Genomic DNA, 12595 nt, shown 5'->3' with positions numbered 1-12595 from the left:
GGTACCACCAGCACCAGACTGCTCGGTACCGGTACCAATACTGACTGGTCGCTATAACGACCATTTCTTCCTTTCTCCCAGGATCTTGATTTCTTCCTCACACGAGTGAGAGGCTGAGCAGGCCCGTAATTTGAACAGATTTTTTAGAGGGGCTAAAGGACATGTCACAGGTTCATGTGTGTGTGTGCGTGTGCGTGTGTGGGGGGAGATGGCGAGCGAAGCGAGCATATTGTGCAGGTGGATTTTTTATATATATATATATATATATATATATATATATATATATATATATATATATATATATATATATATATATATATAAATAAGCATTTATAGGGTCATTTTAAGGCCGATATAAAATATATTGGGGGGGGGGGGGGGGCTATAAGCCCTCTAGCCCCCCTCCATGCAGAAATTATATACGGCCCTGCCAACTGCTGATCGAGACTGCAGAGCCTTTTTTTTTTTTTTTTTTTTTTTACAACAAAGGAAGCAGCTCAAGGGCACAAAAAAAGTCGTATGCAGCGGGGCCGCGGGAGGGGGTAAGGCAGGCAGTTAGCAAGTTCAGAAGACCAGTCAGCGTGGAAATATCGATAGAAGATAGAGAGGCAACACGGCGGCGGAATTTAAGAGGTAGAAGACTATCAGTAGGAGGAGGAGAGCTGATGAGACGGAGAGCCTTAGCCTCCACTCTGTCCAGAAGAGCTGTGTGGGTGGATATATCTCGATGATGTGGATATTCTCTCTCTCTCTCTCTCTCTCTCTCTCTCTCTCTCTCTCTCTCTCTCTCCTGAATAACGTGTATATTTACTTTTTCGATAAAAAAATAAAATAAAAACTACACGTACCCGAGTTCTGCAGCCTGCCTACCAGCTTCTTTGTCCGCTTCTATTTCTTCTTCTGTAATGCCATGGCAAGACCCGCCTGATGGGGGAGCCTCCCATAACTCTGCGAGGGGGGGTATACCACCTCTCTGGCCGACTGGTTATAAAGACTTGCCAAAAGGTCGTACACGCTCGTTACCACTAACCTTCTAGCGCTCCCCCGTGAGATTTACAACTAAACGAAATCGATAAGGATACATACGCAGACTTTCACTCGTGTACAGTTGAACAATCGCAAAGAAACTAATGCCCATATTAATAAACACCCTTACACTGTCCAATCAATGTACTCGCAGCACAGAAATACCAAACATAGGCTACCATCTCTAGCCTAATAACTTCATATGTGATTGGAACTGTCTAAATAAATGCACGTACATCTCCTCCCATTCCTTATTAGCCAACGTTATGCAACTGTACAGAGATTTGCATAGATTTACAGTAAGAGAGAGAGAGAGAGAGAGAGAGAGAGAGAGAGAGAGAGAGAGAGAGAGAGAGAGAGAGAGAGAGAGAGAGAGAGAGAGAGAGAGAGAGAGATTATTGTCTTTAAAATGAACTCACTCACCTCTACCTACCACTCTGGGGAAAACCTAAAGGGTACTATATTTTTAATGAATAAAGATGTGCAATTAATACACTACCTTCTTGAGCCACATCACATTTAAATTTAGAATGAGCATCAAATTTTTTCTTGATTATGTGGCATATGCCCGAAAGGAAAAAGAGTAGGGGAGAGCGGTGATGATTCAGGAGAGCGGGGTGGTTTGGACATCACATTTATTGTTCAGTGTAAGGGACGGAGTGCCGCGGGATCTTGTTTGAATGTGCAAAACTTTGTTGCCTTGGCCCATGCAGGACAACCACGCCCTCAATGCTGTTCTTTTCGATGCAAGTCAGGTTTTATATTTTTTTGACCAACTATGTGATATTTTAAGGGTGTATTATAGGCTCTCATTTCATGAATATGGTAAGTAGCAGAGTGTTCATTATCATGGTGAAGCAGCGATGCACGGCGAAGGTATTGATGTATAACATGAACACCCAGCTCTTGTGCTGGAAGTGCGAGTGTGACCATCCATGTATTTTTATAGTCATGATGATTCGGACAGTTGAATTTTCATGATTTTTATTAATTTTATTTCAGTTCAAACACTGCAGGTGTTGCAACAATATGAAAAGGTTAATTTGTTTGATTTATATTCAGCTATTATCCTTGTGAGAAAAGAAGGAAGCCATAATTCCATAATTCTTGAGATATTTCTTATAGTTTTCCTCTTCATATTTTCTTTCCTATAAATATAGAGGATATTTTTGTACTTACACAAATGTCTTGTAGTTGATATTTGCACATTAGCTAATCCAACTAAAGTTATATCAAGATAATGCTGAGTAATTCCAGCATCCGTACCATCCCACCTCCCTGGCCGAACCATCACCACTTTTTTTTTTTTTTTACGTCGCGGCCTATTGCGCCGGCAGGCTTCTTCCCGGAGGATCCTGATGGTCGGTCCAAGGCTTCTTCCCGGTGGGTCCTGATGGTCGGTCCAGCCCGTTCTGGCGCAGGCGAGTGTTTATAGTGGCGCCATCTTGCATTGGCTCATGCTGCCCTCCCGGAGCTCATCTTTAATCCTAGAATATAGAGTCCAGGTTGATAGGTGGTCTTCTGGACAGCATGTGGGTAGTTTTAAGCCACTCGGTGGCTGCTGAAAAATCCCAGCTTGATGGCACCGGTCGGGGACTGAACTCGCGTCCTCCTGAACGCGGGGCCGTCTTGCTATCAGTTCAGACGATTTAGAAACTTGTGTATCATCATCTACTGCTGCAAACAGGAAATAGCTATGAGTGTAATATTAACAACCTAAAGAGCCAAGTGATGAAGGAACATGTTGAAATCAACCAAATTACGATACTGCTTTAACTTTTTTCTCTAAAAATATTATTTTATTGAGTGACTGAATCGTTACCTCCTTTTTAAGACTTCTGTTAAGTAACACCAAAGCTACCTCATGCCATTCATCAGATGGGTCCTAAATATCTGACCAGGTTTAATGTCACCTATACCTTCTTCATCCTTGTTATATGCTCATCAGATTTTGAAATAAAATATGTTTGCATGCCAAGCAGAAGGATGTGGGGAGACCTCTGGTAGTCAGAGCTGGGGTCATTCACATACTGAGCCAACCATTTCAGTTTGGCATATACTTGCAACCTTACACCACTAACATGTCAAGCAGCTGTTGAACTTAAGGAGTCAATTATTCTTGTCACAAATATTTTGTTAATGAGTCAAATTTTCTTATCATACCTCATACTCCCTGGCCCTAATAAAATATTCTTGTTTTCTTTCAAACTCAGGAGACTAAAAAATTAGATTTTAAGAAACACAAATAGTTTTAACCAATTTAATTGCCTTTTTTCATTCCAATGTGGTTAACAGACTTGAGACATACTCACACTCTAAGTTTATATTGGACGGCCGTATTTATGAATTGTTTAATCACATCAGATTTCCAATTTTTTTCATTTGCATGACTTAATGCATGCCACATCAATTTAAAAAATAACAATTTGTCACTAAAATCCATATTAAGTTGGGCTTTTCCAGCTGTTAAAATAAATGTCTGTTTTTTCAAAGTCAGACACACCAACTGCTTTAACAACACATCAACTACTTGCAGTTTAGACAAGCATATATGAAGTAAAAAGAAGTGAGGTGGAGCATGCTGCCCTCAAGTGCTTGTCACAACTAAGACAGACCTGAAGAGAACTATGTGGACTTCCTTAAGTAGGTGCTCTTGGGGCATGAGCACAGAGGGTCAGTGATTGACCTGACACACTTAGAGAGCTGACCTTTGACAAACAGAGGTTTCTAATATAGCAACAACTGAAGTGTTTTGCTTTATTGTATTAAGAATATCTTGGAAGGTAAGTTGCAAAACTATCAGTCAATAATAGAAATAAAAGGGTGTTAGACACCTATGGGTTGATGTCTTGCATATTCAAGAACAAGCTCAATATTTCTCACGATTAAATTGCATTTAGTATGACTGGTAACAACAATTCATTTATACTCAGTGATATTATTGCAGCAATCTGTTAGCTATGCTGCAATAAAATGAAATCTTCTATTGTGTTAAATAACAATACATCACAGTCAAAAGTAATAATTAACATAAAATGCATATAAATAATTTTTTTAACAAGCAACAAGAAAATTAAACTAAATAAGTTTTTTTCTCATATGAATACTTTGGCTAGCAGATCTGGTGTTTGTCAGTTCACAAAAGCAGAGTGGTCTTACTTTGTGTAACAATAAAATTATGAAACTACATGTGTACTGCACATGCATACAAACATTTATAACAGAGTTATGGTAAAGTGCTATTATTGTATTCTTCAGTCATTCAAGCCTATACAAAGTATGTACTTATTTGGGATTGCTGTTGTATTCAAAAGTGAAGCCACTACTTATGAGACAAAATATAACCTAACTGGTTACCTTTCTATAAAGATTAATGATTACATGTAATAACAGAATAAAATCAGTAAACATAGTGTTAGGTGTGGTTGAATAGGTGAAGCAGAGTCAGGTAAATAGCTACTCAGGTACAGTCATCCATTTTCAGCTGCTGAATACCCTTTGATACAGTTTCCAATTCTTTTGGCTTAGGACTTATGATCAAACCCTCACCCATTGAAGCAGACAAATTTTCCATACTTCTGGACCTAACCAAAACTGGCTTTGTACTATTGCTGCAACTACTACTACCATTATTACTACAGCTACTACTACCAATGGAGACAGCATTATTGCAGCTTCCACTACTTTTGTTTTTACTAGTTCCACTGCTTAAACTGGTGGTCCTCAGTCTATATGCCCCACTGGAGTAGCCAGAGGAGCTATTGGTGCTGGTGATAACTGAGCTGTTGCTGTTATCATATGGGTGCGTTCGGAGTCGTCTCCTCTTGATATAGCAGCATTTGTGAACACGCTTTGTGAAGCGCTCTCTTAATCCTTGGCAGGGCAGCTCATAACCAGCTGTGAAGCTGGTGATGAAGGCAGAGTTCATCTTCAGTATCTGGAAGCCCCCAATGTTGGTGTTCTCTTTCTCAGTTGAGTGAGAGGAGCCTGGGCTCTTCTGGGTGTCCCATCGAGATGTGGAGGGTCCAGGCTGATCCATGTTGAGCTTCTCCATTCCAGCCATAAGATACTCCTGAAGGTATTCTTTTCGGCTATTTGTGGAGGTGCTTAACATACCTGTGGAGACAATTACTTTTGAAGCACCTATGCCCCTCCTCTATTATCAAAGTAGCTATATCAGTGTTATAAATTAATTTATGAATGGGGTAAAGAGAAAAGGATGAGTTTAGTAGGGAAACTAAGTGAAAGTATACAATGAAAATTAAAAACTTCAAGAAATAAGTGAAACTTGCAAGAGGAAACAAAATCCCCGGTAATGAAAGTGAATAATGGCATGTTTGTGAAGGGAAGGGAGACTGCAAAGCAGAGATGAACAGGCCATTTTGAGAAAGTGATGATAAAGGTGACTTGAAGAGGGAGAAATTATGACTTCAATGAGAAAAGTTTGTGTAGATATACAATATATTGAAAGGAAAAATATATAAAGGCGAGTAGAGGTCGATGAAGGGCAAAGCCTCATGAGGAAATACTTTAACAGCAAAGATTCAAAAGCATGGCCAAGATGATAGTATAGCGGAATGGATGCTCCTGTTACACACACTAACTTGGGAGGGATGGGTCTAACCAGTTGACAAAACTGAACGTCAACTATCTATTTATATACAGAAAATGAGATAGCAATTTAGTGTAAATCTCTATACTATGTGCATCTCGGTTTCTTGGGACATGGGTCGGTATTATAAGACCCTTTTGTTTCTCACATCAACTATTTCTAAAGGTCAAAGAGGGGATCAATTGGGCTCTAATGAGTGTTTCTTTAGGTTCACGGCACAGAAGAAAGGTCAGACTACCACCAGGGTCATAAAACTAATTCAGAAAATGCCCAAAACTCCTACGAAAGCCTTGTCAAATATGTGAACTTTGGCAATGAAATGTTTTGTAATATGGCCCATAATCCAAGGAAGAAAAAATTTAAAAGAATATTATTTTAGCAGGCGAAAAGCCATCATTGTGCTGCGGTACAAAGGATAATTGAGTAGGGATGATTGTACCAGCAGTAGAGGAATAAAGTTGTGCCAGAAAAGGTATATAAAAGGTCTTGAAATGAGGTGACGAAAATAGCCAAGAAGAATGTATGTGATCAGCAAAGAGTTAAAAAAGGCAGGGACATGGGGACCAAGTCTTGGATAGTTGAAAAATACATAGAGAAGGGTAGGAAGCTGTTTTCTACTTTTATGGACCTAGAGAAGGCTTATAATAGGGTTGACGGTAAGGAAATATATGATGTGGGAGATCATTTACTTGAAGGGATCAGGTCATTTTACAAGGATGCGAGTGCCTCTGTGTAAGTGAATAGCGAGGTGAGTCAGAGTTTTGGTGTTGGTTTGGGTGTGTGATATCACCATTGCTGTTCAGTGTTCATATGGATGGTTGTATGAGACAAGTGAAAGCCAGATGTTTATCCTTGCTTTCAGGCTGGCCAATAAATGGGTACATGGAGAAACCTCTCTAAAGAGGACCAAGTGAAGTTCGGGAGGAGGGGTGGGGATTAGTCAACCAAGATGGCGGCATTATAAAACAGTTGCCTGCGCCACCAAAATTGGCTGGGACCAACCAAAAGAGTAAAGATGGGGCCATACGCTGAAGCTGAGCGTGGCCGCAGCATCTCCGTAACACTGGCCCTTGAGCCTGTGGTGGGAAGAGCCCATCACCCCGGGACACTGGGTCAGCGTGACATCAATGTTATCACAATTTACCTTCCCCAGGTTTACCCAGGTACCCATTTAGCAATCAGCCTGAAAGGGATGATGAACAGCTGGGTAAGCTCCACGCTGACTGTCCAGGTTGGGATTCGAACTCAGGACCGCTGATTCGTAGTTAGGCACGCACCACTAGACCATGGAGGCATAAAAGAAATATTTACAGGTGAAAAACTTGCTATATGAGGACAGACTTAAGCATCCAATACAGCCAATGTCAACAAGATGAGAAAGCAATTACAACAAGCAAATGAACTGAAGTTGTTAACCCATGGTTGCACTGCACACATTCTAAATGTTTTGGCTCATGATTTGGAAATTGGTAACATAGAAGAACATGTGGTTTGCATTGTAAAATATTTTTGAAACTATCACTCTGCCTCAGCAAGATACCGTCCAAAAGGCGGTCAACGTCTTGTTCTGCCCCAGGACACTAGACGGACCATGTGTGGCTGACTGAAAATAATATCTATATCAGCTCAGGAAAATTTGTAAGTTGACAGGGAAAATATTGATATCAAAGTTAAAGAGGGTTTTCTTTGTTTATTTTTCCATTATATATTGTTGCACTGCAAAAAGATCAAGATTTAGATCAATGAAATCTTTTGTCCCTTACTACTACTCCGTGCTAAAAATAGTCTACAGTTCCTGCCTATGCATCATGGCGTCAGCAGAGGGATTATGTTCCCTTAGCCATCCTGTTTTGGCGGTCTTCCTTTTGTTTCTGCTCGTTGTGTGTGTGCTGAGCGTAGTCTTGACACCTCCACTGATATACGTGATGTTCTAGATGAACCAATATCTTGTTCACTGGAGTGTTCAGAGGAGTGGGAAGTAGAAGTTGGATTTTTTGGGGAATCATGGAATTCCAGCAAAAGGGTCTGTCCAAATCATAATCTGATTTCACAGTTGAGTTATACGGATGATTTTCTACAACTTTTATTCAATGAGATTCATTCCAGAATGAAAAACTGAAAAAAAAAAAAAAAAAAAAAAAAAAATTGAGTTTCACTGCAACTTTGGCTCTCTGTAGGCAGCAAATTTTCAGGTAAAAGATTATAAACTATATTTTTCACACTCCATCGTGATAAAATGAGCAATTTTTCTTCAATAAATTTTCCTGTACGTCACACCAATAAAAAGTTGGAATTTTTGGGAATCATGGAATTCCAGCCAAATGGTCAGTCCAAATCATAATATAATTTCACTTTTGAGTTATACGGATGACATTCTACATCTTTTATTCAATGAGATTCATTCCAGAATGAAAAAACTACAAAAATTTACAAAAAATATTTTTGGAGTTTCACTGCAACTTTGGCTCTCTGTAGGCAGCAAATTTATGGGTAAAAGATTATAAACTATATTTTCAGACTCCATCGTGATAAAATGAGCAACTTTCCTTCAATAAATTTTCCTGTACGTTGCACCAGTAAAAAGTTGGAAGTTTGAGGGAATCAGGGAATTCAAGCCAAGCGGTCAGTCCAAATAAAAATCTGATTTCACAGTAGGATGCTTTCCTATAACTTTTATTCAAAGAATGAAAAAAAAAAAAAAAAAAAAATCGAGTTTCACTGCAACTTTGGCTCTCTGTAGGCAATAAATTTCCAGGTCAAAGATTATAAACTATATTTTACAGACTCCATCATGATAAAATGAGTAATTTGTCTTCCATAAATTTTTCTGTGTCGCACCAGTAAAAAGTTGGAATTTTGGGGGAATCATGGAATTCCAGCCAAATGTGACAACCTAGAAAGAAACGGACTGCACAGCAGGGTGCACCAGAAAAATTTCTATAAAACATCTTTTATGACGTTTTCTCAGTTTCAAAGTTCATTTTCTGCTGACTTTTGCATTCGAGGGGGATCTCCCAAGAAAAACTTTTGCGGTCAAAGGGGGTTAATTTCACTGGACTTTGAGCTTTGCATTACTCTATGGTGGTCCAAGGGTAATATATATCTCCCACAATAAGCCTGCTTTTCCCGAGTCCCAAACATGTATAAACATGAACCAAAGATGATGTTTGTATCATCTCATGTTATACTGAGAGCAAATGAGAAAGCAAAAATAAATTAATATTAAAGATGGAAAGGGAAGGAAAGAAGGAAAGATTTCTGATGAGGCACAGACCTGCAGGAGGAAAAGATAAATGAAGAAATAAGGTTTTGTTGCTGAGTAAGGGAGACATCACTGTTTCATATTTTCACTTGTCCAGCTATAATACACTTCCTAGCTCTGCTGGAGATATATAACAATAACTATAATCACTACTACTACTAATTCTATCTTAACTACTATAATGCCAGATTTTTGTAAGGAAAGGAAAATGTATGTATGAGTCAAAAGTGTGTGCAAATAAGTGTAAGTGTTAAGTGAGAGGCCGCAGTGACCGGTAGCTTTCTCACAGGTGGGCCTCACCGTGAGAAAGCTAACGGTCACGGCGGCCTCTCACTTAACACTTATTAGCCCACACTTTTGACTCATACATACATTTTCCTTTCCTTGCAAAAATCTGGTATTACACTACCACTACCACTGCTGCTACTACTACTAGAATTACAAGTACTATTACTGCTTTTAGTAATACATGAATGGTAAGCTATTATAATGAAGAGTGTGTGTGACATGTATGAGATGCTAAAGTCAATTACAGCTATTGTTTTTCCTTCCAATTTCTCATCTTCAACTTTGAGACCACTGAGAATTCTTGACCAGTGGAATTTGGATAAACAAGCTTTTACTATAGAACATATATATGAAATTTACCTGTAACACTGACAGAATATTAAAGGATACTTACCCAAATCATCGAGAGCTTTGTTTATGGACACAATGTCATATGGTTCCCCGACATTTGTATTCATTGCTCACCCTGCAAAACAAAGGAAGTCTTAGTTTCTCAGTCTGCATTCTATTGAAAAATCACTGCTTTCAACATCCCATTACTGTAATATTTAGTTCTGTATTTGTACACCACAGATTTAAAATAAATATATATTTTAGCTTTTTAATAAATGAAGCATTGTGAAGAGGGTTAATGAATCAAATAGGAGGGCTAAGGTGGTTGGGAAATCACCAGTAAGGTGGATCAACAAGATTTAAAAATGCTAGAAATGTTGTAGGTAATTACTATCACACTGCACCCTAAATGCACACCCGCTAGGAGCCGCTATTCTTAAGACTTACCGGGCCTCTCTCTAGTTACCTCCTTCACATTAAAAAAGGGGAACCGAGTGGGAAGCAAGGAAACAACAAATTAAGTAAGAAACCAAAGGAACCTAACAGGACTCTCCACACCCCTCAGTAAATCCACACAGCTCCTCTATTCACCTATTCCCCTTACGTTATTCATGCAAAAAATAAAATAAAGGGGGAATGAGTATTAAGCAAGGAAACAACCAAGTAAGAAAGCAAGCAAGTAAGCAACCAAAGGAACCTAACAGGACTCTCCACCCCCTCAGTAAATCCACACAGCTCCTCTGTTCACCTATTCCCCTTACGTTATTCATGCAAAAAGTAAAAATAAAGGGGGAATGAGAATTATTCAAGGAAACAACCAAGTAAACAAGCAAGCAACCAAAGCAACCTAACAGAACCTCCCCTCCCACAATAATCCCACACAGTACCTATATTCACCTGTCTCCCTTACGTTATTTAGGGGGATGGTACCTGGGATTGCTTATTAATCAAGGAAACAACCAGGTAAGAAAACAACCAAGTAAGCAACCAAAGCAACCTAACAGAACCTCCCCTCCCAGAGCCAGGCCCAAGAACTACTCCATTCACCTGTCTCCCTCACGTCACTCCTCACCCTCTGCCATGAACCCCCTTGGTGACACACGGGGGAGGCAACACGGTGATGGGTGTGGCGGGGCGTCAGCGGGGGCCTCCTGGGTGACGCCTGGGGGCCATCACGTCCATCAGCTGAGCGGGTAAACAAGACCACTCGATGGAACACTCTGGCGGCCAACATGAACGCGGCACACCCAGCTATCCATGCCTTGCTATCCATGCCTGTCTATCCATCAGCTATCCATGCCTGTCTCACCCAGCTATCCATGCCTGTCTATCCATGCCTGTCTCACACAGCTATCCATGCCTGTCTCACCCAGCTATCCATGCCTGTTTGTCTATATATGTCACACCCAGCTATCCATGCCTGTCTCACCCAGCTATCCATGCCTGTCTCACCCAGCTATCCATGCCTGTTTGTCTATATATGTCACACCCAGCTATCCATGCCTGTTTATCTATATATGTCACTGGCGTTGTATGGAACTCCAGCACACCCAGCTATTCATGCTTATTTGGCTACATATGTCACTGGCGTTGTATGAAACTCAGATATTGGATTCTCAGCTGGTTGACCACCCCACATGTAGCGATCTGGTGGTTATTGCACTAAATATGGACCATTGTAGCCACTTAAAGAAGGGCGAGTGGCGTGGGAAGAGAGCTAAAAGTCTGCTGGGGGTTCGGGTTCTGAAAAATTGACACTTCTGGATGCTGTCAAAACGAAAAATTGAAACTTTTCTTCCAGCTTTTTTCGTTTTGACTCTCAGAAAGTGGACCTTTTAGCAGATGAGGGGGTCAGACATCCCTGCATGGGTATGGCCCTGCATGAGAAGAGTTTACAAAATAACGATGTAAATTAGTTATTCGAAGGAAAAATATTAACCCTACAAAACTGAAATTACTAATCGTGTGTGTGTGTGTGTGTGTGTGTGTGTGTGTGTGTGTGTTTAATAAGTAGCAGATCAGCATCAAAAGAACGTGAGCAATATCAGCATAATACTTCCTCTCCCCCTTCATTCCCTCGCAGAATACAATCAGAACAGCATTAGGCAGCACAGCACGGTATAACACAGCAACTCAACACATCACAGCATAGAACAGCCTCGACGATAAACTGCCATAGTGATATAGTACATATTCCTCCCTTATACCTTATCCCATTCCTTCTCTCATCTCTATTCCATCTCTTCCATATCCCTGAAGCACATAATAATTAACGCACTTGACATTCCTTTCTCTCGCTAATTCATCTTCCTCGAGGTCAACCGCTCGATCCGTATCACCTTTCCCAGCTTCATTTCTTTCTCCCAGTCATTTCAGCCGCCCTCCTTTCTGACCGACATACTGACCTCTATAATTTTACCGCCATGTTGCTTTCCTCTCTATCTTCTATCAATATTTTCATGCTAACTGCCCTTCTGAACTGCCTGACTGCTAGCCTCTTTATGAGTCTATACTATTCCCGCAGTCTTGAAGTACAATGCTGTCCAGATTCGTAATGCAAGAGTTAATCACATGGTCATTTCTTTCACCGGTAAAGTCTGAACAGCTTTCATCCTTCCTATGACTTGAACGCTTTCACCAACCTTATCGAATTTGACCTTTCTTTTTGGTTTCTTTACTCGTTACCGGAACATATTTTTGCGGTCTTTTAATATTACCTTTGTTTCCCCTTAGATCTGCCTTCTTGTTGTTAAAAAAGATATTACATCAGCACAACACAACAAAACACAACACCCACACACCCACCCACCCACACACACACACTTCTCAAAATACACACTTCACCTTGCTCTTGCTTCTCACCTCACCAGCTCAATCAGACAGCAGGTGACAAAGAAATTTAATATGATGTATACTACGTCACAAGCCTTATTAGGCAAAGATCTGAACTTCCGGGAGCTTTATGAGCATTCCACGAGGGACTACATTGGATTCAGACCGACAGAATGAACCTCCGAGATGAAAATTTAATAATAAAGGAAGTGGCGACAGAACGGAGGAGTGGAAAGAAAAAA

The 12595-nt window shown here is 40.2% G+C and overlaps 1 protein-coding gene across 2 annotated transcripts; it reads right to left on the bottom strand.

Annotated features, from left to right (window-relative positions):
- Positions 1–3272: 3272 nt before the first annotated feature.
- LOC127004163 (uncharacterized) lies at positions 3273–10757 on the bottom strand. Of its 2 annotated transcripts, none has more exons than XM_050871635.1 (3): positions 10594–10757; positions 9583–9654; positions 3273–5142 (listed from the first exon to the last, which is right to left on the bottom strand). In XM_050871635.1, exons 2-3 carry the CDS (start codon positions 9644–9646, stop codon positions 4487–4489), a joined length of 720 nt encoding a protein of 239 aa, XP_050727592.1. In that variant the 5' UTR covers positions 9647–9654; positions 10594–10757; the 3' UTR covers positions 3273–4486. The 2 variants fall into 2 exon arrangements, with proteins under 2 accessions (XP_050727592.1, XP_050727591.1); XM_050871634.1 differs by having other exon boundaries at positions 10569–10756.
- Positions 10758–12595: the final 1838 nt, after the last annotated feature.

This window comes from Eriocheir sinensis, chromosome 27, assembly GCF_024679095.1.
Source record: "Eriocheir sinensis breed Jianghai 21 chromosome 27, ASM2467909v1, whole genome shotgun sequence".
NCBI classification, from domain to species: Eukaryota; Metazoa; Arthropoda; class Malacostraca; order Decapoda; family Varunidae; genus Eriocheir; species Eriocheir sinensis.
Note: the sequence above shows the minus strand (reverse complement) of the source record. Positions and strands in the feature narration are given on the sequence as shown.